Source organism: Mesoplodon densirostris, chromosome 12 (assembly GCF_025265405.1).
Source record: "Mesoplodon densirostris isolate mMesDen1 chromosome 12, mMesDen1 primary haplotype, whole genome shotgun sequence".
NCBI classification, from domain to species: domain Eukaryota; kingdom Metazoa; phylum Chordata; class Mammalia; order Artiodactyla; family Ziphiidae; genus Mesoplodon; species Mesoplodon densirostris.
Window position 1 is genome coordinate 82,342,421 of NC_082672.1, and position 26,915 is coordinate 82,369,335.

The 26,915-nt window shown below is 40.3% G+C and overlaps 1 protein-coding gene across 2 annotated transcripts in view; it reads right to left on the minus strand.

Annotated features, from left to right (window-relative positions):
• SLC17A5 (solute carrier family 17 member 5) overlaps window positions 1-26,915 on the minus strand; it is a 46,950-nt gene that overhangs the window by 10,971 nt on the left and 9,064 nt on the right. For both annotated transcript variants that reach the window (XM_060114654.1, XM_060114655.1), the window contains exons 2-9: window positions 22,942-23,138; window positions 20,145-20,378; window positions 19,036-19,123; window positions 16,994-17,080; window positions 15,439-15,557; window positions 13,152-13,310; window positions 7,224-7,356; window positions 5,190-5,337 (exon numbers count right to left, since the gene is read on the minus strand). In XM_060114654.1, coding sequence (XP_059970637.1) covers window positions 5,190-5,337; window positions 7,224-7,356; window positions 13,152-13,310; window positions 15,439-15,557; window positions 16,994-17,080; window positions 19,036-19,123; window positions 20,145-20,378; window positions 22,942-23,138 — 1,165 coding nt within the window. The remainder of the gene's footprint in view (window positions 1-5,189; window positions 5,338-7,223; window positions 7,357-13,151; window positions 13,311-15,438; window positions 15,558-16,993; window positions 17,081-19,035; window positions 19,124-20,144; window positions 20,379-22,941; window positions 23,139-26,915) is intronic.

Genomic DNA, 26,915 nt, shown 5'->3' on the forward strand with positions numbered 1-26,915 from the left:
TCACACTTTGAAACCACTGCTGTATGCTGTCTTCAGCCTAGCTTCCTTCTCCTTCCTCCATGGAAGCACTGTCACCAAGATCTTTAATGAACTTCTCCATGTGGTTGTCCAATCCAAGGAACACGTTCATTCTTATTTTACTTGACTTCTCTGGGGCATCTGACATTGTTGATCAAGCTTTCCCTTTGGGGATCCTAATCTCTACTTATTTTTCCTTATCCTTCTCCTGTTGCTTCTTCTCAGTTATCTTCTTTTTTTTTATAATGAAAATGTAAGTCTTTTTTTTTAAATAAGTTTATTTTACTTTTGTCTGCATTGGGTCTTCCTTGCTGCGTGTGGACTTTCTCTCGTTGCGGCAAGCAACTACTCCTCGTTGCGGTACGCGGGCTTCTCATTGCGGTGGCTTCTCTTGTTGAGGAGCACGGGCTCTAGGCGCACAGGATTCAGTAGTTGTGGCGTGTGGGCTTCAGTAGTTGTGGCACATGGGCTCTAGAGCGCAGGCTCAGTAGTTGTGGTGCACGGGCTTAGTTGCTCCACGCAATGTGGGGTCTTCCTGGACCAGGGCTCGAACCTGTGTCCCCTGCACTGGAAGGCAGATTCTTAACCACTGTGCCACCAGGGAAGCCCTCTTCTCAGTTACCTTTGCATCAGGCTCTTCTTTCTCTTAATGGATTCCCAAGGTTCTTGTCACAATTTACTGAGTAATTTTATCCAATCCCACGGTTTCATCTACTACTCATATGTTGACCACTCCTACATCTTTATCTCTTGTTCAGCTCTCATTCTTGAATTGAAGACCGGATAGTCTTGGCTTCCTTGACGCCACATTCTTGATTTTCCTTCTATGTCCCTGGTTGCTCCTTTTCGGTCTCCTTTCCTGGTTACTTCCCCTCTTTCTGGTCTCTACATGTCTGTCAAGCTCCAGTCCTGGGGATCACTTACCTTGTCATTCTACTCTCTCTCACCAGGCAATCCTTGTCTTTAAAAACTCTGAAATGTGGGTTACTATTCCCTAATTTTCATTTCTGGTCAGACTGATTTTCTGAGTTCCAGATCCAAATGTCAAACTGCCTACAACTACTATTTTCTAAACGTTTTTCACAAATATCTAAAATTTAAGAGACTTCCGTGCTGGTCCAGTGGTTAAGACTCTGCGCTTGCAATGCAGGGGGCCTGGGTTCGATCCCGGGTCGGGGAACTAGATCCTGCATGCCTCAACTAAAGATCCCGCATGCTGCAGTGAAGATCCCACATGCTGCAGCTAAGACCCAGAGCAGCTAAATAAATAAATATTAAAAAAAAATTTAACCTGTGAATTTTTTTTTTTTTTTTTTTTTTTTTTGCGGTATGCGGGCCTCTCACTGTTGTGGCCTCTCCCGTTGCGGAGCACAGGCTCCGGATGCGCAGGCTCAGCGGCCATGGCTCACGGGCCCAGCCGCTCTGTGGCACGCGGGATCCTCCCGGACCGGGGCACGAACCCGCGTCCCCTGCATCGGCAGGTGGACTCTCAACCACTGTGCCACAAGGGAAGCCCTAACCTGTGAAAGTTTTATCTTACCCCAAGACTCTTCTTCCTCCAGACATCCCAGTTACAGTAAGTGGCACAACTGTCTGCCCATGCAGAATACATGGAAATCATCATCCCTGGTATCTTCCTCACTCTTCAGGTCGAATCTACTGTCAAGTCCCACCTACTGTAATCACAAAGATCTCAAATCTATCTACTTCTTTACATCTCCTCTCCCCATCCCAGGCCATCATCACCTCCTATATGGATTACTGCAATAGCCTCCTAATTGGCTTTCTCTACTTGTATTCGTCCTCATAGAGTGACCTTAAAATACAGAGAATGTCACTTCTTACTTGCTTTGGATACAATATAAAACGCTTACTATAGGCTCCTGCTTACTCCCCAGTGGCTTTCTTCCCTGCATCTCAGCCACAAATGACCTTCTCTCAGTTACGTGAAATACACTGTTATGGACTGAATGCATGCTTCCAAAATTCATATGTTGAAGCCCTCACCCTCAGTGTGATTGCATTTGGAGACAGGGTCTTTAGGAGGTGATAAAGGTTAAATGAGATCATAAGGGTGGGGCCCTAATCGGACAGGGCTGGTGCCCTTATAAGAAGAGTAAGAGACACCAGAGCTCTCTCCCTCTCTGCACACACCCATGCACGCATACCTGAAGAAAGGCCGTGTGAGCACACAGCAAGGGGTCAGCTCTTCTGCAAACCAGGAAGAGTCCTCACCAGAAAACAATTGTGTTGGCACCTTGATCTTGGAATTCTAGCCTCTAGAACTGTGAGAAAATTTCTGTTGATTAAGGTCCCCAGTCTATGGTATTTTGTTCTGGCAGTCCAAGCTGACTAAAACACACACCAGTTTCTTCTTCCTGTCGTGTAAATTCCTCTTTCGGGAATACTACTTCCTTTTTGCCTAACTTCTTACTCATTCTTCAGGCTTTAGCTTAGATATCACTTCCTCAGAGAGACCTTCCCTGGCTCCTTGATCTGCATTATATCCCCCTACTATATTCTCTCAACTTTCTCTTCAAAAAGTTGGTTTTTATTTCATTCACGTCCACCACTCTAGACTAAGAGCTCCACAGGCCACAGTTGTGCTGTTGTGGCTGGTACCTGGTAGGCATTTGATAATTACATTTTGAAAGAATTAATTATCATCATAATACATTACAATTGTTTATTTTTTATTGTTTCTTTCCTAACTAGACTAATCTCCTTACGAGCAGGAGCTGGGTTTTATTTTCCGTAGCACCACGTAGAGGACTGAAGGTATAGCAGCTACTCTATAAACGCTTGTATGCATCAGAGGACCGGACCAGACCAGGGTCTCATGCTCAAAGGTACAAGGGATCTAAAGGATCCCTTAGATCCCTGAGGATCTAAAGATGCAGATTCTAGTTCGGTAAGTCTGGGGAGATGCCTGAGGCTCTGCATTTTGCACAACGATGCTGCTCCATGGACCACGGTCGGCATAGTAAGAGACAAGAATACTCTAAATCCTTCCCAGTTCTAACTTTCTATGATTCTATAAACCACACACTTATAGTTTATAAAAACAATGTCATTTGTTTAACTTATTTCAAGGGAAAGCCTTTCCAGATTCCTTTTCTAATCAGTAGCGTAAAGGAACAGTCCTTTAATTATTTCCTATTCCTTGAATCCTTTTCTGTACTTTGTAAATCTTAAGCCCAAGTCTCGAGCCCGAGCAGAGATGTGTTCAGGGCAGTGGGCTCGCCCTGGTCCCCACTGAAATGGCATCTTACGTCTTTACTCCTTCCACTTCAATGGGCACTTTATTATTTCAGTTACGTTTGTATCCAATCTTTCAAACGTTCACTACGTTTAACAAAGTTTTCTTGAGATTACTTTACTTTCCAAGTAAATTAAATTAATTTACTTTTTATTTTTAAATTAATTAATTTACTTTTCAAGTTAATTTACTTTTCTTCTTCTCTTTCCTTATGTTAAACTCTGTCAATTCTTCTTCTTTTTTTTTTGGCTGTGCTGCACGGCATATGGGATTTTAGTTCCTTGACCAGGGATTGAACCCATGCCCCTGCATTACAAGCACAGAGTCTTAACCACTGGACAGCCAGGGAAGTCCAAAACTCCTTCAGTTCTTAACTCACCAATATGTATAGTTAACAAACATTTTCTAGCTTGTAAATTTCACAAAAATTCTTCCCTTATTTCTTATTTCTCATAAGAAAGAGCTTTAAAGAAAAGTGTTGACTGACACACAGTAAGGTCAACACAAATAGCTTTTTAGAAAGAATTTTGACATGGTACTGAATATGAAAGTCTATTTTCATTCTTCCATTCATGTAATTGATTGACTGAGCACTGACCATGGCCCAGCACAGGGCCAGGTGCTGGTACTGCTGGGGTTAATAACACAGACTTGGGCCCTGAACTCTCAGAGATGATAGCCCTAGAGCTTTTGCTTAGGCTACCTTTTGTTTCAAATGGTTTCTTGGCCCAATACACAAGTGTTGCTGGTTTTCTTTCTTTGGTTCCCCACTGTTAAGGGTATGTAGCACTGAAGCTCCTATTTGCTTAGTATGATCAGATAAATCAACCACTCAGCAAGTATGGACTGGGGGTGCCTCTCCTGCAGAAGCTGTGATATGGATATATAGGATGTCTCAGTCTGAGGACGCTTACATGCAAATTGGGGAGGTAAGAAAGAGAAGAGTTACATTTATAAATAATTACAAGTTAAGGTATGGTATCCAGCATCAAATTGTAAATTGAGAAAAGGAAGAGATAAAAGCACAATGGCCTGGAAAGGCTTAATGAAGAACTGGGATGTGAACTGGAAAGGATTCAGATGGATGGAGAGGAAAAGGCAGTGGACCACAGGCTGAGAATGAGCCCCTGTAGGAACGGCAGACAGGACTCCGCCCAGAGTTAAGCATATCCGATGCTATGGAGCCTTCCTGGACTTCTTATATAAAACGAGAGACTGGATTAGAATGATTTCAAAGGTCCACTCAAGCTCTGTGAGCACCAGTTTGTTGGAGCTTATTTAGAAGTATTTATTGAAGGGATGGGAGACAAGGATTAGCAGGAATCAGAAGATTCTGTGGTAGTCCAGGTGGGAAGAACTGGAGGTAAGGGAAAGGTGGCAGGAGACCACTGGTCTCTTCTCCAAAAATAAATTCATAGTCATTATTTAAAAAAAAATTAAGTGCATCAAATCCCCCGGGTTAAAATATTTACATAGTCCCCTCCTCTACCTTGTCAACTGGCACAGGCCCGAAGAATATTTCCAGAGAAACAGCTGTAGAAAGAATTCTGGGATTAAAAGTAAGATTTTAGGGGGAAGTTCCGGCTCTATCATTTATTAGCTGTGTGGTGTCATTCCTAGAGTAGTCATATGCATAGAGACAGAAAGTAGTAGAATGGCAGCTGCCAGGGGCTGGGGCGTGAGGGAGGGGGAACGGGAGTTAGTGTTTAATGGGTCCAGGGTTTCAGTGTGGGAAGATAAAAAAAGTTCTGGAATGGATCATGGTGATGGTTGCATAATAATGTGAATGGATGTACTTAATGCCACAGAACTATACACTTAAATATGGCGAATTTTATGTTCTATATATTTTACCACACTTAAAGAAAATAATTTAAAGTCAGTCAGAACGAATCTTTATATCAGTACTCACGAAGGAGCAATGTCCAGATGGTTGATGCTAAATCCAGAAGAGCAAAAGCCTCCCAGTGTTGTTGATATGGTTAGGAATGCAACAGCCAAAGAATAATCACAACCAATAAATCCAGCGGCTACCAGGAATACTGCAGGTCCAATCATTCCTGGAGTTAAAAAATTATAAAAAGGAAAAAAGGAAGCCCCAGCATTAAGATTTGCTTGCTGTTTAATATAGTATAAATCTGAGATTTGACATGACTGCCATCTACTGGAGAAACAGTATACTGCCTAGAAGACTCAGCTTAAATTACAGTTTCATGAAAAAAAAATTTGCTGGAAAACATATAGGATGAATGCAACTATTATAAAACGTAAAAAAAACCCTCACTATGCAATGTTATTAAATCTACGTGTGACCAGGACTCAAACTTCTACAATGTTTAAGAAAAGAACAAGAGAATGACTGAAAAATATGGTTCTAGAGAGAAGCAATAGTTGATACACAATGTGATTCAAAGTTCACATAACCAAAGAAGATAAACTAAATAATAAACTTTGCTGGATAAAGTTAGAAAAACACTCCATCTAGGTTTTGACAACTGAAAACAATACGTGGAGTTTATTACAGGCAGTTAAGCATCAAATACAAGTAATACAGGAAAGGAAGGGACCTAACGGGTGGGCTGCTGTTTTCCCTCTGTGTCAATAGCAGTGCCATCCAACGACTCTCTGTGATGATGGAAATGTTGTATTTGTATATACTGAAACCAAGGAACTTATTTTTAAATTTCAATTACATTTAAACAGCCACATATGGCTAGTGGCTACTGTACTAGACAGAGCAGGTCTACAGAAAGTCAAAAAAGAAAAAATCCAATTAAATCAAAGGAATTTATTTCACTTGTAGACGTGGAAAAATTTCTCCAGAGTCGAGGTCAGTAAGCAGTGGGACTGGACAGCACATTCTAGCTGTAGGTGCTCAGAAGGTGTTTTCAGAATTACATTGAACAGGGTCCCTTTACAATGTAATTATTGAAGTACAGTCATCAGTGACTTTGAGGGTCTCTACTTACTCGAATAATTGTCCTGCATGGGTTTTTGTTATTTTGTTTTTTTTTTAAATTTATTTCCTGGCCACGCCACATGGCATGTGGGATCTTAGTTCCCAGACCAGGGATCAAACCCATGCCCCCTGCAGTGGAAGCCACTGGACTGCCAGGGAAGTCCCTGTCTTGCATAGTTTTAAAATTCACTTTTCTGAAATCAGACCCTGAAACGCATGAGTATTTAAGCTTCCTCTGATTTACAGCTTTGAGTTATAGCTCCTCATTTGATATAATGATGTTAGTATACATTTTTGATTGAAATTTAAAATAGAAAAGGGATGGACACTTAAAAATCTTATTTTCATGGCAAACTTAGAGTTGAAAACAAAGTGATTTTTAAAATTCTGGGGAAGATGGACTTCCCTGGTGGCGCAGTGGTTAAGAATCTGCCTGCCAAGGCAGGGGACACGGGTTCGAGCCCTGGTCCGGGAAGATCCCACATGCCGCGAAGCAACTAAGCCCGTGTGCTACAACTACTGAGCCTGCGCTCTAGAGCCCGCGAGCCACAACTACTGAAGCCTGTGCACCTAGAGCCCATGCTCCGCAACAAGAGAAGCCACCGCAATGAGAAGCCCGCGCACCACAACGAAGAGTAGCCCCCGCTCGCCACAACTAGAGAAAGCCCACGCACAGCAATGAAGACCCAACACAGCCAATAATAAATAAATAAAATAAAATAAAAATTCTGGGGAAGATATTCAGCAAAGCATGCCATTTTTTATAGTTACAAGAGTATGGTAGAGATAATAGGATATTATAAATCTTAATCCTCAAAATCCATCATTCAAAAAGAACCATCTTGTATAGACATGCACTACATGCATTAAAATATATTGTTTTAATATGTGAACAAATGACTACTATTATCATTTTTATTTTGCCTTGCCTTGTAAACACAGTAAGTAATTGTAAACCAAAACCAAACCTGATTCATTTTTACCTACCTATAAGGCTAAAAACTCTTCGAACACATAGAGTTGAAAAATTCCATTTTGCCCTTAAATTGTCAGCGGCCTGACCAGACAGGATCATACATAACCAACAGCCTAAATAAGGGACTGCAGATAAAAACCCATTCTGGAAGAAATAAGAAGATCTGGAATTAATTATGGAGGGAGGAAGAACCAAAACAACATAAACACACACACATCCACTACCATATGAAAGCAAAGGAGACACATAGCAATATTCTGTTACTTTTTATATAATATAGCAGATAAGGCTGATTTTTCTAAGGATTATGGGATTCAGTTCAATGCAGTCCCAGAGAGCCTGTCTCAGAGGGAACCAGAGCTCCCATAGGGCAGTATGTTCAGGGTAATCTTGAATGTTATTCTGGGACTTGGGCTGTAGCTTCAGTGAGAGAAGACATCTTCCTATTAGCCTATGGATTTTCCCCACGGGACAGTTTTCATTTATTTATTTACTTTAAAAATATTTTTTATCATAAAATAAAATTCAGATGGAGAAAAGCACATAAGTCAAATGTATAGCTTAATGAATTATTCTGAAGTGAGCACCGTCTAGGTGCTGTTCGAAACTGTACTGCTCTCTTCCGGCTTCTCGCTTGAGGATCCCCAGACCTGCTCCAGCCGCCTCTACTGCACGATCGAGGTGGGCATGGGCACGGATGGGGATGAAGTAACGGCACCGGAGCCCCGGGCTGCTGTTCCTGTTGAGATGCCCCACCTCGAGGGTGATGAGGATGCCTCTCGCATGGAAGAAGTAGATGAGGAGTTTCTACCTGCAGACTTTGTTCCCTCCGTAGTGTCCCCACGGCTCCCCCAGAGGCAGCCCCAGTGGCCCTGGCCCACCTGGCTCCCTCTGCTGACGTCTAGTGGTTTTATTTTTGTCCTTCTGTCTAAGGCAGGATACAAAGGCCTCAAGTCCTATCCTTTTCCACATTTGACATGGGGTTTGAAGGTTGTGTATTGTGGTGTTTTTTTTTGTTTATTTTGTTCTGAAATTAAAGTATGCAAAATCAAGATGCAGTTAAAAAAAAAAAACGTGCCTGGGGCGCTCGCACATGCTTTGAGCAGAGCACAAAGGCGGTGAGGTGATAGAGAGAGCTCTATTTTTCCGTCTCTTCTTTCACTTTACATCACCACCTGAACAAAACGAAAACACCACGAGATGTGAAGCAGAATTTATCTTGGAAATGTGTTATTTTCTTTGTAGGAAATGACTAGACAGTCAGCTTTTTAGGAAATCACAAATTCTGTAAAATGAAGAAAATATACTAAAAAAAAAAAAACCACCAGAAATTTCTTTCTTCTATTCATTTTTCCTTAAGCACAAACCTGAGGTGCTAAGCCTAAATGGCCCAATTCTGATAAAAACAAAAGTTTTTTATAGCCTGAGAGAGATGGGTACACCTGTTAGAGATTTACAAACACAGAAAAGGTAGAAAGATATTTTTATCGTTGATATTTAAATCTGGTAATAATTCTATCTAAGCATCATAAATGGTACAGGCCAGCAAAACTTGTTAATATTTTAAATTTAAGTGTGCTTAAGAAAAGATTTAATTTTTTTCATCATAGTCTGTGGTCTATTTTCAGATTTTGCATGCTTCCAGTTCTACTTCTGTGGCTGAAGATTTTTGTTTCTTTCTGGTATTAAGCTGAGTAATTTCCTCTTTAAATTTTACTCCATTTAGAATTCTGCACAGTAGGGTCACATCTATCATTATCTGTGGCAGAACCCTACACATGAACTGCAGCAAATAGAGAAGAGAATTTCCTGATCGTAGTTTTGTCCTCTGGTGGGATAAGACCGATAATTCATCAGAGTTACTGAATTTCTCCACTTAAAATTCCAATGGTAAAAACTCCCCTGACAAAATTTTCAACATTTATACATCCAGGGTATCTTCCACAGTTGTTAAGCATTCTCTTCAAGGATGTGGTTCCTTCTATTCACTTATTAAAAAAAACTGATTCCAAAATGTTAATATCCAAAATAGGGTAACAGATATTGCCCCAACTCTCACTGAGCTGTAAGAAATAGGGACACTAGGAAAAAGCTAGGAAAAAAGAAAAGCGGTGATAACTAATGAAAATAAACTTATGTAACAAAGCAAGCTTAAAACAAAGGATCAAGAGCTTTAAAAATTTTAATTAACGAGAGTATAATTTTAAATACAATGCTTCTCAAAGCAAGCTTTATTTTGAACAAAGGCCATTTCTTGAATGTAATATGCTGATTTTTCAAGAAAAAAAATCCATTAAAAAAGAGGCTTCTGGGCTTCCCTGGTGGCGCAGTGGTTGAGAGTCCGCCTGCCGATGCAGGGGACACGGGTTCGTGCCCCGGTCCGGGAAGATCCCACATGCCGCAGAGCGGCTGGGCCCGTGAGCCATGGCCGTTGAGCCTGCGCGTCCGGAGCCTGTGCTCCGCAACGGGGAGAGGCCACAACAGTGAGAGGCCCGCGTACCGCAAAAAAATAAATAAATAAATAAATGAAGGCAATTAAGTACATATACTAATTACCAGTCAGCTATTGATATTTCATTCTTTCTATAGTTCTCCTGGGAAAATTGCAAATAGAAGCATCAGTGGAATGATCTTTAAATTTGCATATGAAATTTGTCACTACAGTAGGAGACTCCAGTCAGGCTCTGTTAACAGAGAGCTTAGAAAAAGCAAGGTTGCTTGCAACAAATCCGTCCCACGCTATTGGTAAAGCCTCATTTCAGTTTAACTTCTGTCAATGCAATTGGTGGATATAGTTCAGTATAATGGATCTCTTTTTTCAAAAGTAACCAGAGGAGTTCTTCACAGCTTAGCTGTTTGGGTGACGTTTAAGGTTCGGTCCATGTGGCCAATGTTTTCAGTATGCCTTGGAAGTGAGGTGACGCAACAGTTCACTTTAACACTGTTGACAGCTCTAAGTCCTTGTAACCAAGGCAGTCGTGCAGTCAGCCTTGCTATCATCACATTCACCACCCAGGCTGCTGCTTTACTTCCAGGGCTTCCACTCTGTGGCTGAGTGACAGTCCACTGTGGAATATACCATATTTCGTTTATCTATTCACCAGCTGATACATATTTGGGTTGTTTCCACTTTTTCATCATTATGAATAATGGTATGAACTTTTATGTACATGTACATGTTTCTGTGTGCACATATGTTTTCAGTTCTCTTGGGTATAGACCCAGGAATGGAATTTCTGGGTCACAATGATAACTTTATGTTTAACTTTTTGAGGAATTGCCAAACTGTTTTCCATAATGGCGACACCACTTCACATCCCCACCAGCAATGTATGAGGGTTCTGTTTCCTCTACCTGCCCACCAACGCTTGTTATTTTTTGGTTTTCTGATTCTAATAGGTGTGAAGTGGTATCTCATTATGGTTTTGTGTTCCATTTCTGTATATATATATATATATATATATATATATTTTGGCAAATCAATTTTATTTATTTTTTAACATCTTTATTGGAGTATAATTGCTTTACAATGGTGTGTTAGTTTCTACTGTATAACAAAGTGAATCAGCTATACGTATACATATATTCCCATATCCCCTCCCACCCTCCCTATCCCACCCCTCTAGGTGGTCACAAAGCACCAAGCTGATCTCCCTGTGCAATGCAGCTGCTTCCCACTAGCTGTCTATTTTACATTTGGTAGTGTATATACCAGCATAGTCAATGCTACTCTCTCACTTCGTCGTCCCAGCTTACCCTTCCCCCTCCCTGTGTCCTCAAGTCCATTCTCTACATCTGCGTCGTTATTCCTGTCCTTCCCCTAGGTTCATCAGAACCCTTTTATTTTTAGATTCCATATATATGTGTTAGCATACGGTATTTGTTTTTCTCTTTCGAACTTACTTCACTCTGTATGACAGACACTAGGTCCATCCACCTCACTACAAATAACTCAGTTTTGTTTCCTTTTATGGCTGAGTAATATTCCATTGTATATATGTGTCACATCTTCTTTATCCATTCATCTGTTGATGGACTCTTAGGTTGCTTCCATGTCCTGGCTATTGTAAACAGTGCTGCAATGAACACTGTGGTACATGACTCTTCTTGAACTATGGTTTTCTCTGGGTATATGCCCAGTAGTGGGATTGCTGGATCATATGGTAATTCCATTTTTAGTTTTTTAAGAAACCTCCATACTGTTCTCCATAGTGGCTGTATCAATTTACATTCCCACCAACACTGCAAGAGGGTTCCCCTTTCTCCACATGCTCTCCAGCATTTACTGTTTGTAGATTTTTTGATGATGACCATTCTGACCAGTGTGAGATGATATCTCATTGTAGTTTTGATTTGCATTTCTCTAATGATTAGTGATGTTCAGCATTCTTTCATGTGTTTGTTGGCAGTCTTATACCTTCTTTGGAGAAATGTCTATTTAGGTCTTCTGCCCATTTTTGGATTGGGTTGCTTGTTTTTTTAAAAAAATTAATTAATTAATTAATTAGTTTTGACTGTGTTGGGTCTTCGTTGCTGCGCGCAGGCTTTCTCTAGCTGTGGCGAGTGGGGGCTACTCTTTGTTGCGGTGCACGGGCTTCTCATTGAAGTGGCTTCTCTTATTGTGGAGCACGGGCTCTAGGCACACGGGCTTCAGTAGTTGTGGCATGCGGGCTCAGTAGTTTTGGCTTGCGGGCTCTAGAGCACAGACTCAGTAGTTGTGGCGCACAGGCTTAGTTGTTCCGCGGCATGTGGGATCTTCCTGGACCAGGGCTCAAACTTGTGTCCCCTGCATTAGTAGGAAGATTCTTAACCACTACACCATCAGGGAAGACCCTTGCTTGTTTTTTTGATATTGAGCTGCATGAGCTGCTTGTATATTTTGGAGATTAATCTTTTGTCAGTTGCTTCGTTTGTAAATATCTTCTCCCATTCTGAGGGTTGTCTTTTCATCTTGTTTATTCTTTCCTTTGCTGTGCAAACCATTGAGTAATGATGTTGAGCATCAATACACGGGCTTATTGGTCACTTGCGTATCTTTGGAGAAATGTCTATTCAAATCCTTTGCCCATTTAAAAAATTGGGTTATTTATCTTTCTATTATTGAGTTGTATAAATTCTTTATATAGTTATCAAATATATGATTTGCAAATATTTTCTCCCATTCAGTGGGTTTTTATTCTTGATAGTGTCCTTTGAGGCACAAAAGTTTTCAATTTTGATGAAGCCCAATTTATCTATATTTTCCTTTGGTCATGTGTGCTTTTGGTATCATATGTAAGAAACTGTTGCCTAGCCCAAAGTCACAAAGATGTACACTTCTAAGAGTTTTATCATTTTAGCTCCTAACATTTACATCTTTGATTTATCCTTCATTTTGAAGGCAAAAACACTACCAAATTTACTTAAAAACTGTGCCTCTTTCTCTTTAGGTTTTTCTTCAATCTCTTTAAAGACAAAATCCATCAACATAGAGATAATAGGAATTGCCTCAGTTTGATGAGTTCAGAAGGAACTGGCAGTTTTAGTGGGGGGTCTGTCTTACACAGCTTTGCAACTATGGCTCTGCCAACACCTGGATAACACTGCCGAGCGATTTCTGTACAAGAACCTTGTGTCTCCCAACACCCCTCTCGGCTCCCAGCAGAGTCGGGCTACCATCCCAAGGGAATATGGGAATAAATACCTGCATTTATCATCTGAGGTCCTGGCATGTTACTGGGGACTAGTAAGACCTTCACAGTTAAAGGGGATACCAGCCAAGATACTCTGAATCAAGAGTTAACACACACAGAGGAGAGGAACAAGCAAGGCTAAAAAGAGCAGACTCTAGAATTTAGTATATCAGAGTAAAATGGAAGATGCAAAATAACTGAGTCTCACATAGATAAAAACAAATTTAGTATACTCTCTATAAGAAGCAGAAACTTATGTTTTCTTACCTCTTGAATATTGAACCTTAGGACCTCCTTCATATATGTAGGCAATAAGGTCAGTAAAGTATAAAAAGTCCAGTTGTAAGAAAAATGTGCAACTACAATAGCCCAAAGTGCTAGTGATTTCAGCATAGGTATCCATGGCACTGACTTCTGTGAAGAGAGCTGAAAAAGAAAAAAAAAAAAAAAACAGGCATAATTAGGATAAGCTACAGCTATATTCATGCTATGTTTAGATCTGTATCTGATCAGCTGAAATTCCATCTAGAATACGTTATCAACCTTGATTACTAAATCCCAGATTTTTAAACAACTCTTTAAAAATATTAAACAGCAATAGAAACTCCATGATTCAGATCTGAAGAAAAAACAGAAATGTAATCTTAGAGCTAAAATGTCAAACTAAATACTCCTTATGAATGTCAGAAGTCACCTGCAATATTACTTTCTCCACCTAAAAAAAAGAGGACAGTTTAATAATCAAATTCAGAGGCTGACATAAGAGCAAAGGAAAGAGACTGGAAGTCCTATTAGAATTCATATTTCATTCTCCAACCTTTATGCATTTACAATGATCTACAAGAACTGTACAATAGAATGTTTTTTATGTAGCCATCTGGAGTAACAGTCTTCAAAGCAGGATGTAAGCATCCCAGCGGTAGCAAGATAATCCACCATGGTGTGGAAAGACATAACAGATCTTCTATCTATACTCACTTTTATTGTAAAAAGAGAAATTAAGCTCTATTAATATTTAACAAATAGGTTGGCCCTGGAATATGTCAGACCATCACATGTTGTATGATCTCCCCAATTAAAAGGGGTTAATGGCATCCTTACTTGTTGGTCTGCCCTCGGTGTAATATTACAGCATGTTACAGTTTACACCTGCCTTTTAAAATGGATTTATGGATTTTATTAGCCAGTTTTAATTAAAACAAATCTACAAAATCAACAATGTCTTCAAAAGATTCTTAAGGAGAAAGTAAATAGAAGTCTAATAATGTAAGCACGAGTGAACACCAAGAAAATAGTAGAATTGACACTTTTCCTCTCGAGTCCTTTGTCAGCTACCTCACCAAGCAAAATAATGGCAGGTTCATCAAATACACCATATTGGGACTTCCCTGGTGGCGCAGTGATTAAGAATCTGCCTGCCAATGCAGGGGACATGGGTTTGAGCCTTGGTCCGGGAAGATCCCACATGCCGCGGAGCAACTAAGCCCGTGAGCCACAGCTACTGAGCCCGCGCGCCTAGAGCCCATGCTCCGCAGCAAGAGAAGCCACCGCAATGAGAAGCCTGCGCACCAAAACGAAGAGCAGCCCCTGATTGCTGTAACTAGAGAAAGCCTGTGAGCAGCAACAAAGACCCAATTCAGCCAAAAAACAAACAAAAAAAGAAATGTGAGTAAATGTTTAATTACTGCCTGGTTTGCTATATATAAAAATTGAAAATATCAGTAATAATAACTTAGTGGGCAATAAAAGTCTTACACGAAATATTTTATGTTCTTAAACCAATAAAGTGACTATGAAGCCATTAACAATGCTAAAAAAAGACTGTATATATTTTAATTTTCCTAATGTTTTCATGTTCTTCTTTTATTCCCACCAAAAGACAAATATTAGGTCTCCATGGCTTGAGAATTTATGATAAATTATGTATTAAATTATGATGCATAATTTATCATAAATTAAGTTATGATAGACTATTAAATTATGATAGACTTTTATTTCTGACTTGCTATTGTGCTCAATTAAGTGAAACAAATCTTACTTTAGTTAAGTATAAATTTTTCCTGAAGGGCTACCCTAGAGGAGCAAACAGGTGTATATCATATTATGTTATTATATATCACAATAAATGTGCTGTCCTTGTTAAATCACGCTCGTTTAAAATACAGATAAAAACACACTAGTTTTCTAACAACTAACATTTAGGGTATAGCTATAAGATTCCTTTTATAAATAACACATCTTATTTTCTACTAATTAAGAAGACAAAGGAGACTCACTGTTAATCATTACTCTAGAAGGTTTAAAATGACTTAGAAAGTAATTTTTCATAGATTTAAACTAGATTTAAATAAATTTCTAGATTTTAAATTTCATAGATTTAAACTAGAAAGAATTGACATTTCTTGGACAAAACAGTACTTTGTACATTTATTTAATTTGCCTGCTCTACTTTGCCTAGAGTGTGCACGACAGAAATATCTATTAAAAAAACTGGTATGTTAATTCTGAAGAAAAAAAGGTTCTGAAATTATTTTTAAAATGTGCCAGTCCTTACCTGATTTCTTAATGATGAAAGAATGTATTCCTTTTCATAGGGGGAGATTGTCTTGTGAGTTTCTGGTGTATCACTAACTAACCAGATCCATAAAATAAACCAAATGATTCCAACTGTACCTTAAAATAGAAAAATAAGAGGTAATGAAATTAGTATGCACCAACAGCAATTTTTCTGTCTTGAAAAAATTATGTAATTATAAACTTAATGAAAAATTGGTTTCAGCTTTGTTTTCAAGTTCTTCTCATAATTCTTTAAGGGGATAACTGCTATTTGTATTATTTCCTATAAATTTTTAAGAGGAAAAACTTTTAAAAAAAAATTGCAGTATAACTGACATATAACATTACATTAGTTTCAAGTGTACAACATAATGGTTTGATATTTATATACACTGCGAAATAATCACCACAATATATCTGGCTACCATCTATCACCATACAAAATTACAAACATTTTTTTTCCTGTGATGAGAACTTTTAGGATTTATTCTCTTGGTAACTTTCAAGGATGTACCACAGGGACTTCCCTGGCAGTGCAGTGATTAAGAATCCACCTGCCAATACAGGGGACATGGGTTTGATCCCTGGTCCAGGAAGATCCCACATGCCGTGGAGCAACTAAGCCCGTGTGCCACAACTACTGAGCCTGCGCTCTAGAGCCTACGAGCCACAACTACTGAGCCGCATGCCACAACTACTGAAACTTGCGCACCTAGAGCCCACGCTCCACAACAAGAGAAGCCACCGCAAGGAGAAGCCCGTGCACCGCAACGAAGAGTAGCCCCCACTCGCTGCAACTAGAGAAAGCCCACGCACAGCAACAAAGACCCAACACAGCCAAAAAAAAAAAAACAACAAAAAAAGTATGTACCACAATATCACTGTGCTGTACACTACATCCCCATGACTTATTTATTTTATAATGGGAAGTTTGCACCTGAAGAGAACAACTTTTAACCACATGACTCTGCCTATCAGGGCCTACCAGACAAACCTTTTAAAAAATAAAAGTCTACAATCTATTATTTCCACAGGTATCTGCTTTTGTTTATTGATTTGTTTTTTGTTTTCATTGAAGATATATTTCCTTCAAAATGTTTACATGGCAATCTAATTTATTAAATATGTGTATCGTCCTGCTATTGAGAGTGAGAAATGAAAGGCCCTGGGACTAAACAAAGAAACAAAAAAGATTAAAACTACCAAGTGAGAGCATCCTACTTTGTTTGAGAAGAAATATTTTCAAAATATACATTTTTTATAATAAACAACACAGCAGTTTTTATAGTAAGTATAGCATTTAAGTCCTGGATTCAACAGCAGTTTCTATTGAACAAATATTCCAAAATTAACATCGGGTCACAATTCAGCTAGATCATTTTAACTACATAAACTTGAAAAACAGGCTGTCAGTAAGTGTTTCAGAGCTTTGTGGTCTAGGAGATGGTTACTTCAGTGAACTGGAATATATATATTTTAACCAATTATTAGACCACTATTACATTTTGGATCTGTCACATTATAATTTCAGTTACATTTTTGAATAAACTTACCAAAGAGGTAGAAGACGTAAGTCCAATTCATATAGAAGCAAACTATACCAGAAAGAGGAAGAGAAACTACTGTCCCAAGCTGTGCTCCTAGAATAACAACAAAGACTTTGTAAACTTTGGAGAAAAATGAACAAAGAGGGGACACAGGTCTACAGCCTAAAGAAGACGGATAACAGACAACAGGGAAAAGAGTGATTCAAATCCTATAGGAGTTGAGTTAGTCACATGTAAATATAAACAACCCATTCTCTTACGGGATCATTTACTAGAAAACCCACAATATGTAAAATGTATACATTAATATGTAGTTATATTAGTTACAATTATGTAGCTACTGATGAATTAGAAGGCATCAATCAATAGAAGACCTATTATAATATGAGCCAGTAAATGCCACATTACTAGTAAATGTGTTAGAAAGCCAAGTGTTTGGGGAAAGGCTCAAAGATGGTCTCTAAACATAACCTACTGCAGCACACCTGGTGAAAAAAGAACGAAGCTTTTGGTAATCTAATTTGCCCCAAATATATTACACACAATTGTTTCGGATAAATAAGTGATAAAATTCATTTTAACCACCAAACAGAAGACATCTTAGAAGGTACAGTGGGAGCTAAAATAATCAGACATTGTTTCTGGTCTCAAATTTTAGTCTTATATAGGAAGTAAATATAAACAACTAATGATTACATGTTAGAAAGTGTTGTGTGTCACAGAGCAATATGGAAATTCAAATGTAGGACAGATTACCTCTGACCTCTAGAGATCAGAAAAAGATGTAAGAAGCAGCAGTGGGACTTTGAAAAGTTGGGCAAGATCTGGTCCCATAAGAAAGAAGATACGGAGGCAGGTGTAACAGGGTGAGCAAACGAATGCAAGTAGGAAAGCAGAAAGTGGGTTTGGGAACTTCGATTGGGTGAAGGAAAGGAATAGGAAGGCTAGAAAACCGGGTTGAATAGTTACTGAATATCTGCTCCATGCCAGGCACTATGTGTCAAGGGCTAGGCTGGCTAAAATGAAGTGGTGAAGACCATAAAGAATCTTGACATCTAGTTTGAGCTTAGACTATTCAACAGGCAAAGGGGAACCACTGACAGTGCCTGTTCTTGAACTTCTCATCAGATTTCTTACCTCAATCTCCACATAGCTGTAAGAATCTTCTTAAAATGTACATGGGATCATGTCTCTCTCTCGATTAAAAACTTCTGATGTCTCCCCATTGTAAGTTTGGAAAAAAAAATCTACAGTCCTCCCTGTGGCCTGTAAGCCCTGATGTAATCTGGCTCTTGTCTATTTCTCTAACCCCATCTTATGCCATTACCCCCTTTATTCAGTGTGTTCTAGACCCCTTCAGTGGTTTCTCATTGCTTTGAACCCTTATGTTACTTCCTGCCTGACAGCCCTTGTACGTGCTGTTCTGAATGGCTGGAATGCTTTCCTTTTTGCTCCTTGCGTGACTGGTTCATTCTCATCCTTCAGATTTTAGCTTCAAAGCCACCGCAGAGAGGTCTTTCTCAATAACTGTATTTAAAAGCAGTCAGGTCAAAAGTTTACATTCAGTGTGTGAGCTGGAAAAATTATAATTCACATATAAAGCTCATGCTATCTTACCTATAGATCAAAATGATAGCAAATAAATGCATAGAAAACAAGGTGTCTGAAGGGAGGGGTTGAAAGTCATGACCAGCTTATCAGATGATCAAATCAAATCACAATTTAAGGACAAAAGTGTTCAATTTTCCAGCGTTTTTTTTTTTTTGGCTTTGTTTTGTTAAAGCATTCTCTATATCAACATCTGAAAAGGCAACATGTTTTGAAATAAATGATGGCAGATGGAGAAAATGACAGTAGTCAATGAAGCCGCTTTGCTATATGCTGGTGAGCCAAAGAAGAAGATTAATAATAAAGTTATACCCCTGCAACTTAAGTTTTCCCCAAAGAAAGCACCTGACATTGCATGATTCTGCTGTGCGCCCTTCCCCCAAGGTTGATATACAGATAACAAATTGTAGCGAAAACCTTCACAAGAACAGTTATCTCACCTGCATATGAAATGCTGAGAAGCTTGCTTCTTTCAAGAGGAGGAGCCCACGAAGACCACATGGCATGCATGGCTGGAAACGTGACACCCTGGTAAGGGAAAAAGATATTTCTGATGAAATACAAGGTAGTTTTGTTAATGTTTTAAATTCAGTTGCGTATTTTGTTGCAAAAGAAGTTTCTGGATAAGACTCACACTAGAATCAGGTTTCATGGAGTGAGATGTCTTTACAGTGCTGAGTGCAAATACCTCATAATGAAGTACTTTCAAAATCTGAACAAAGATTTGTGGATTCTGTCAACTGATTTGAGGACTGCAAGGCAAGGGTTACAAAAAATGTAAAAGAATGTACTGAATGAGGATATAAAGGTACCCTCCCATGGTGAATTTTACTCATTTACTTTATTTATGGCCTGAATGCAATGGGAATGTTATCAATATGTAACTTTTAAAAATACTGAGCTAATACTGTGGGATACTAGAAGAAAATTCAGATTCACCTTACTCAACAGGAAAAATGGTCCTACCAAAAAATGGTACTACCAAAAAACACTCAATTAGAGTGTTTACCGGTATTTTTTTCTTTTCTGGTGATAATTAGCCTAGTAAATGCCAATTAGGGGAGGGGCAAGATAGGAGTGGGGGATTAAGAGGTGCAAACTACTATGTATAAAATAAATAAGCTATAATGATAGATTATACAGCACAGGGAATATAACCAATGTTTTATAATAACTATAAATGGAGTATAATCCATAAAAATTTTGAATCGTTATACACCTGAAATTTATATAATATTGGACATCTACTATACCTCAATTTTTTTTTTTTTTTTTTTTTTTTTTTGCGGTACGCAGGCCTCTCACTGTTGTGGCCTCTCCTGTTGCGGAGCACAGGCTCCGGACGCGCAGGCTCAGCGGCCATGGCTCACGGACCCAGCTGCTCCGCGGCATGTGGGATCTCCCCGGACCGGGGCACAAACCCACGTCCCCTGCATCGGCAGGCGGACTCACAACCACTGAGCCACCAGGGAAGCCCAAGAATGATATCTTTAAGGAGACAAGAAAGTGATATAGGGTAAGAAGAATAACAAAAGAGAAAAAAAATTACCTCTCCGAGTCCTTCTAGGGCCCTGAGTGCAATGAGGGCTCCAACTCCGAAATCTGCAGCAAGGGGAGTGAACAGGGTGAAGACAGAGGTGCCAAGGACCCCAAATCCCAGCAGCAGTTTGCCCCCACTTCTGCTGGCAACATATCCTGCAGGAATCTGCGTGATCACGTAGCCATAAAAAAAAGACCCGAGAATCCATCCTTGAGTTTCTGCATCCCATCGGTACTTTTTACCCTGTAAAGAGTGGGAGGAAAAAGAACAGCCTTTCAAGACCTTGATGAAATGGCTCCTTTCTCTTACTGGCATGTGAGTACATATAAATGTAATTTTGAACTACTGTTTTTGTTTGTTTGTTTTTCTGTTTTTTTGGCCGTGAGGCTTGTGGGATCTTAGTTCCCTGACCAGGGATTGAACCTGGGCCACAGTGGTGAAAGCGCCGAGTCCTAACCACTGGACTGCCAGGAAACTCCCCAGAACCATTGTTTTAGACTGAAGAACACGCAGACTTTCTACTGGGCAGGTGAGTCACCGTGATACAGACATGCAGATTCTAGAAGTGAATCGAAAATCATTGAAAGTCATGTTCAGGAAGGCTTGCTATTTTATGAAACTAGACTATGGGATGAATTGTAGATATTTTGTAATGACAATGACAAAGAAGGCTCAAAAAGGGCACAGGTTGAATCCAGAAAGCTACTGAACAGGATACTGCAGTGGCCAAGCTAGGCTTTGGAGCCAGGCCTGGGTTCAAGCCCAGCTCTGTTACTTACTGGATTTGTGACCTGGGAAGATTAAATGAAAAAGGCCCATAAAATAAGGCCTGACACACACTAAATATTCACTTAATGTTGGCTACTAGTATGTAAAAATACAGATAATTAATAGACCATTGGGGCTTCCCTGGTGGCGCAGTGGTTGGGAGTCCGCCTGCCGATGCAGGGGACACGGGTTCGTGCCCCGGTCCGGGAAGATCCCACATGCCGCGGAGCGGCTGGGCCCGTGAGCCATGGCCGCTGAGCCTGCGCGTCCGGAGCCTGTGCTCCGAACGGGAGAGGCCACAACGGTGAGAGGCCTGCGTACCACAAAAAAAAAAAAAAAAAAAAAAAAAAAGAACATTAATTAATAGACTATTTCAGACCAAGCACTTCAACAAGGACATAGAGCCATACGAAAGAGCAAGAATTTAAACCAAGCCAGAAACTTCACGTGAGTAGGAAATGTCTTTTAATTAGTACACAGTAAGGTGAAAATGAAGATTTGGTGACTGAGTATCTGACATCTTTAGCACACATAGCCCTGTAACCTACCCATGTGTTAAGAACCATTCAGGATTTCTTTTTACTGTCGATGTAGGGCAAGTAAGTAGGTGGATCATCAAAAGCACTTATCGAAAGTAAAGACACAAAGCAAACCCCTAATTATCTATCTTTGTTTAGAGTACCAATCTGCAGCTTCTCTGTAGAATTCCAGGGCTTCATGAAGTGTCCAGAAGTTACAGGTTGAGCTGGGGAAAGTGGGTGATGTGTACCCAAATATATATTCGGCAACATTGAAGTCCAATGTAAAGGTTTTTGATAAGTCATTATTTTGTACATGTGCTTGTTTGGGCAGAAACCCTCATCCCTGTTTGAGTGATCTTGTCTGTAAATGGCAGGAGAGACTCACCCCCATGGGATTTGGCTCCTTTGTGAGCACTGAAGATGGATGAAAATACGCTTATAAAAAAGGACACCTGGGACTTCCCTGGCAGTCCACTGGTTAAGACTGCGCGCTTCCACTGCAGGGGGTGCAGGTTCAATCCCTGGTCGGGGGATTAAGATCCCACATGTCACACAGTGTGGCCACAAAAAGAAAAAGGACACCAGCCTTTCCCACCTGTATTGTCTCCCCATGTGAGACAAAATAAAATGTTTAAAGTGTGTAAAACTCAATTCTGAACAAATGATGAACATGCACTTATCAATTCCAGTATAATATGAGGGAGGCAAAATGACATCAGCAGCTTAGGTGAGGCATGTATAGAATTTGTTTTTGAAACTGATCCATTCTTTTTTTTTTTTTTTAAATAAGGTAACAATCTGAAAGTTGTTGCAAAGTATTTGATTGATGTATTTATTTTGGCTGTACTGGGTCTTCATTTCTGTGCGAGGGCTTTCTCTAGTTGTGGCAAGCGGGGGCCACTCTTCATCGCGGTACGCGGGCCTCTCACTATCGCGGCCTCTCTTGTTGCGGAGCACAGGCTCCAGACGCGCAGGCTCAGTAGTTGTGGCTCCCGGGCCTAGTTTCTCCACGGCATGTGGGATCCTCCCGACCAGGGCTCGAACCCGTGTCCCCTGCATTAGCAGGCGGATTCTCAACCACTGCGCCACCAGGGAAGCCCCCAAACTGCCCCATTCTTATTTTTCATCCTGTAGTTGAGATTATCTTAATCCTCCTGCAACAGGAACCTTTTAAGTAGCACAGCTATTAAATAATGGTCCCATAAAGACTACTTAGCAACATCTAAAACAACCTGATTTTCTAATACGCCAGACAGGTTTTTCCAAATTCTCTTCAAGGACAGTATGTTTACGGAGGAAACTGAAAAACTACTTTTCAAACAGATCAGGGCGCAGCAGCAGCAGCTACAGTTATGTTACTGTCTAACCAGTTACTGGGAAAACACAAGTAAATGATTCAGAATTTACATGAAGAAAGTGTCTGTGTTTCTGTAGGATGAATAAATTCAATACTTTTCAATATTTTTACTCGGAAGTATTTTAGGACTAAGATGATTTGCTTGAAAAACAGCACTTACCGTTTGGTTATGAAGAACTTTTATGGGAGCAGAATGTTCTGCACACTCGTTGGCAGTTCTATTATCTGCTGCGGTTGTGTTGGAATCCACCATATCCACTAATGCCACACTCAGATTCACCCGTAATGAATAGAGAACGAAGAAACCAAAAAAGGCCAAAAATGCTAGGTTGTAACGAGCAGAGCAACACACTGGAGCTGAAATAAAGATTGGTGGAAAAACTTTCATTAAAAGATGGACCTAGAGTCTGTCATACAGAGTGAAGTAAGTCAGAAAGAGAAAGACAAATACCGTATGCTAACACATATATATGGAATTTAAGAAAAAAAAATATCATGAAGAACCTAGGGGTAAGACAGGAATAAAGACACAGACCTACTAGAGAATGGACTTGAGGATATGGGGAGGGGGAAGGGTAAGCTGTGACGAAGTGAGAGAGTGGCATGGACATATATACACTATCAAACGTAAAATAGCTAGCTAGTGGGAAGCAGCCGCATAGCACAGGGAGATCAGCTCGGTGCTTTGTGACCGCCTAGAGGGGTGGGATAGGGAGGGTGGGAGGGAGGGAGACGCAAGAGGGAAGAGATGTGGGAACATATGTATATGTATGATTCACTTTGTTATAAAGCAGAAACTAACACACCATTGTAAAGCAATTATACTCCAATAAAGATGTTAAAAAAAAAAAGAGTAACTTAGATGATACTGTCTAAATCACTAAAAAGGTCACTTCTTAGATGTACACAAATGAATATATCATGAATATTTTTCTGAGAATATTCTCAGATGAAGCATATCTAAAAACATGTATCAAAGAGAATTTGTTCCCAGTACCTGTAGTTTTGATAAAGATTTAACACATGAGAGCCTGAACTGTAAGACAGTTTCTTAAAACATGGAGGCATCAACTTTGCTCAGAAAAATCTGCATTCCAGTCAAAACCAAACCCCCAATCCCTGTCAGCTGACAAGATAAGAGAAAAGCAGGTAAGGGGGTTTAACGGCATCACCATTTCTGAAAAACATGTCTCAAACATGGCCAACAAGTCCTCGAGCGTTCAGCGTGACACGTACATTACTGACGATGGGTCAGTAGCCCTCTCATCATAAACGTATCTCAGCACAAAAAATTTACTGCCAAGGCCAGGGCATGAAACCCCTCCTGATAATTTCTTACCTTGAAAAGTATCCTCAGAGGCTGGGTTTGAATCAGTAGCCATGATTAATACTTAAGGCTCTCCTAGACTAAATGTATTTAAGAATCCAGAAGCAGACTTGCAGAATCTATGGCAGTTGAAGCCCCTGTGACAGTTGCTCAGTTGGTCTGGCTTAAAGGGCCCACAGTAAAAAGCACAGTTGGTGAATATACCACCGTGATTTAAAAAACAAGAAAAGGAAGGCAGAGTGGGCTGGAGGAACCAATGGGAGGAAGATCATGTGACAGGAGGAGTCTGACCCAGTTCTTTACTCTGTGGGTGTATGCACATATTTTCTCTTTTTTCTTCTTTTACTGAGTTGCAGAACTGGAGAGGGAATGAGAATTCAGGAAGCTGACTGAAGGGTGACTGACCCAGAGCGACAAGGAGGAAGTGGCTAATCCAGGTTTTTACACCTTAAGTTTAGTCAACACTGAGTGTTTGATAAATATCTGTTGAAAGATATGAACATCTGTTTCATTTGCTAATGACACGTTAAAGTTAAGTACATATATATGAATATATGTGTGCTTTTATTTGGCAATGACTTATTAGCATTACACACACACACACACACACACACACACACACGTTTTTCCCTACTCAGGAATCCTGGTGTTTTCATTGACCTAACCTCACACAAGGATACATTTTTCAGAGTACAGCGGTCTTGGTACAGATTCAGATCGAAGCTTTAATGAATACAGCACAACTGTATTTAGGTGTATATTAATATACTGGGATCCAACTCACTTTTCTACAAGCACTCATACACTTAACAACTGCTATCAATTTTTCCTCTGTGCAAGACTGACGTCTTTTAACAGACAACTTTTCACCTGGCATTCCTGGCTCCCTTTTCAGGAGTACAGCTGGTATTAGAACTACAGCACCACTGATGCAGTTCGATCCAGACCTGTGAAAACTATATTTCTAAAGCTTCATTCACGCTGCCTCTGTTACCTGAATCTAGACACACTGGCTCTCTGTCCCAAGCAGAAAGGCAGCTGTCTAGTTAAGGACAGTTGCAGAACGCAAGGCATGTTTTATAGGAGAGCACATTTTCTTTATCATTGCTCTGTGTTGGACGAGAATATACAGAGAAGTCTGGATGGGGGGGACTCATAATCTTTCCAAATTTGGGCAATTAAAATGCGTTACTCTGGGTAATTTGGAGCAGGAAATATCCAGATTAATGTACTGTCTGCTTTGCCAAGGTACTATGTACAAAGTTCATTATCTGCTTCAGCAGAGGAGTGACAAGATGTGATTTACGGGGCTTCCCTGGTGGCACAGTGGTTGAGAGTCCGCCTGCCGATGCAGGGGACACGGGTTCGTGCCCCGGTCCGGGAAGATCCCACATGCTGTGGAGCGGCTGGGCCCGTGAGCCATGGCCGCTGAGCCTGCCCGTCCGGAGCCTGTGAAGATGTGATTTACGGTTTAAAGAGCTTCTCTGGTTGCTGTGTGGAGATGACAAAGGGGCAGAAGTGTGAATGGTGGTGAGGGCTGTAGACTCAGGGAGATCACTCAAGGGATTATTGTAAGTTTCCAGGAAAGAGGTGATGGTGGCTTAAAGTAGAGTAAAGCCCAGGCAATGGAGAGAAATGCGTGGAATTGAGATAACTTTAAAGGCAGAACTGACAGGCCTTGCCAACACACTGGACACGGGGGTTAGTGAAAGGGAGGGACAAAGTTACCAGCAATGGTCTTACTCTGAACAACTTTATTTTTTTGCTACTCTGACTTGGAATGTTATCACTCCATTCTATCCTTATTTGAGTTGCCTTATTTTACCGTATGTTATCAGTTTCTCCCCACATGATAACTGATTAGGACTATGACATACCTTACCATGTGAATATCATGTAGGGGTAGAAGCTTGGGAAGTGGAGGAAAGGTGAGTAACATGATTTCAAATTCCTAGTGATACTACTTGGAAATCGGACCTAGAAGTTATGGATCCGGCAATGGTAACCTTTGGGGGCACAGTCAATAACCAGAAAAGAAAAAGCCAACACTGAAGTCACGAAGTGTATGACTATGAGATTTTAAGAACATGACAAATAAGGGGTTACTAGTTTCAAAAAATGATTGTTGATTACAAATCAGTCAGAAAGATTTGGTTCCAAGAAAGTATGGTGATAGAGCAAAATGTGCCTGTGAATTTGGCCAGTGTTTGAAATTGGTCCGAGAAAAGCGTGCTTGCATGATGAGGGGAGAGAACATTCATCCGGCGCCCGCCACACTGAGATCAAGTTCAAAACAAAACCATGCTTGTGTAACGCACGGAGCACCCATCAAAACAAACATCAGCTTCTAAAACACGGTTTAAACTTAGGAATGTGGAGTGGGCGCAGCTGAAAGAACAGAGGCTGATTTAGATTGAAGCCGACCTGGTGAAGGAGCTCAGCTCTGATTTTCACTGGCTGTGTGTCTTTGGGCAAGTTAGTTAATAGTTTTCATTATCAGGTGTCTCAGCTCCCAGATGAGGTGACCACCGCCCGCCTCACTGGGTCGTGTGTGCATGAGATGAAACACTGAAGGGTAGTCAGTAAAAGTGAGTTCCTTTCCCGTTTACCCTGGGAAAAGTTATACCAACGAGATGAATGGCTACAGTGCACATATGTGTGTAACACGGGACAAAAGAGGGACATAAATGTGCTGTGTGTGGGGTAGGGGATGGTCAAGGAAGGCCTCTGGGAGAAAGAGCACTTGCACTGGACCTTCATCAATAAGCAGGAGCCACCGGCAGGTTCGAGGAAGGAGAGCGATGCAG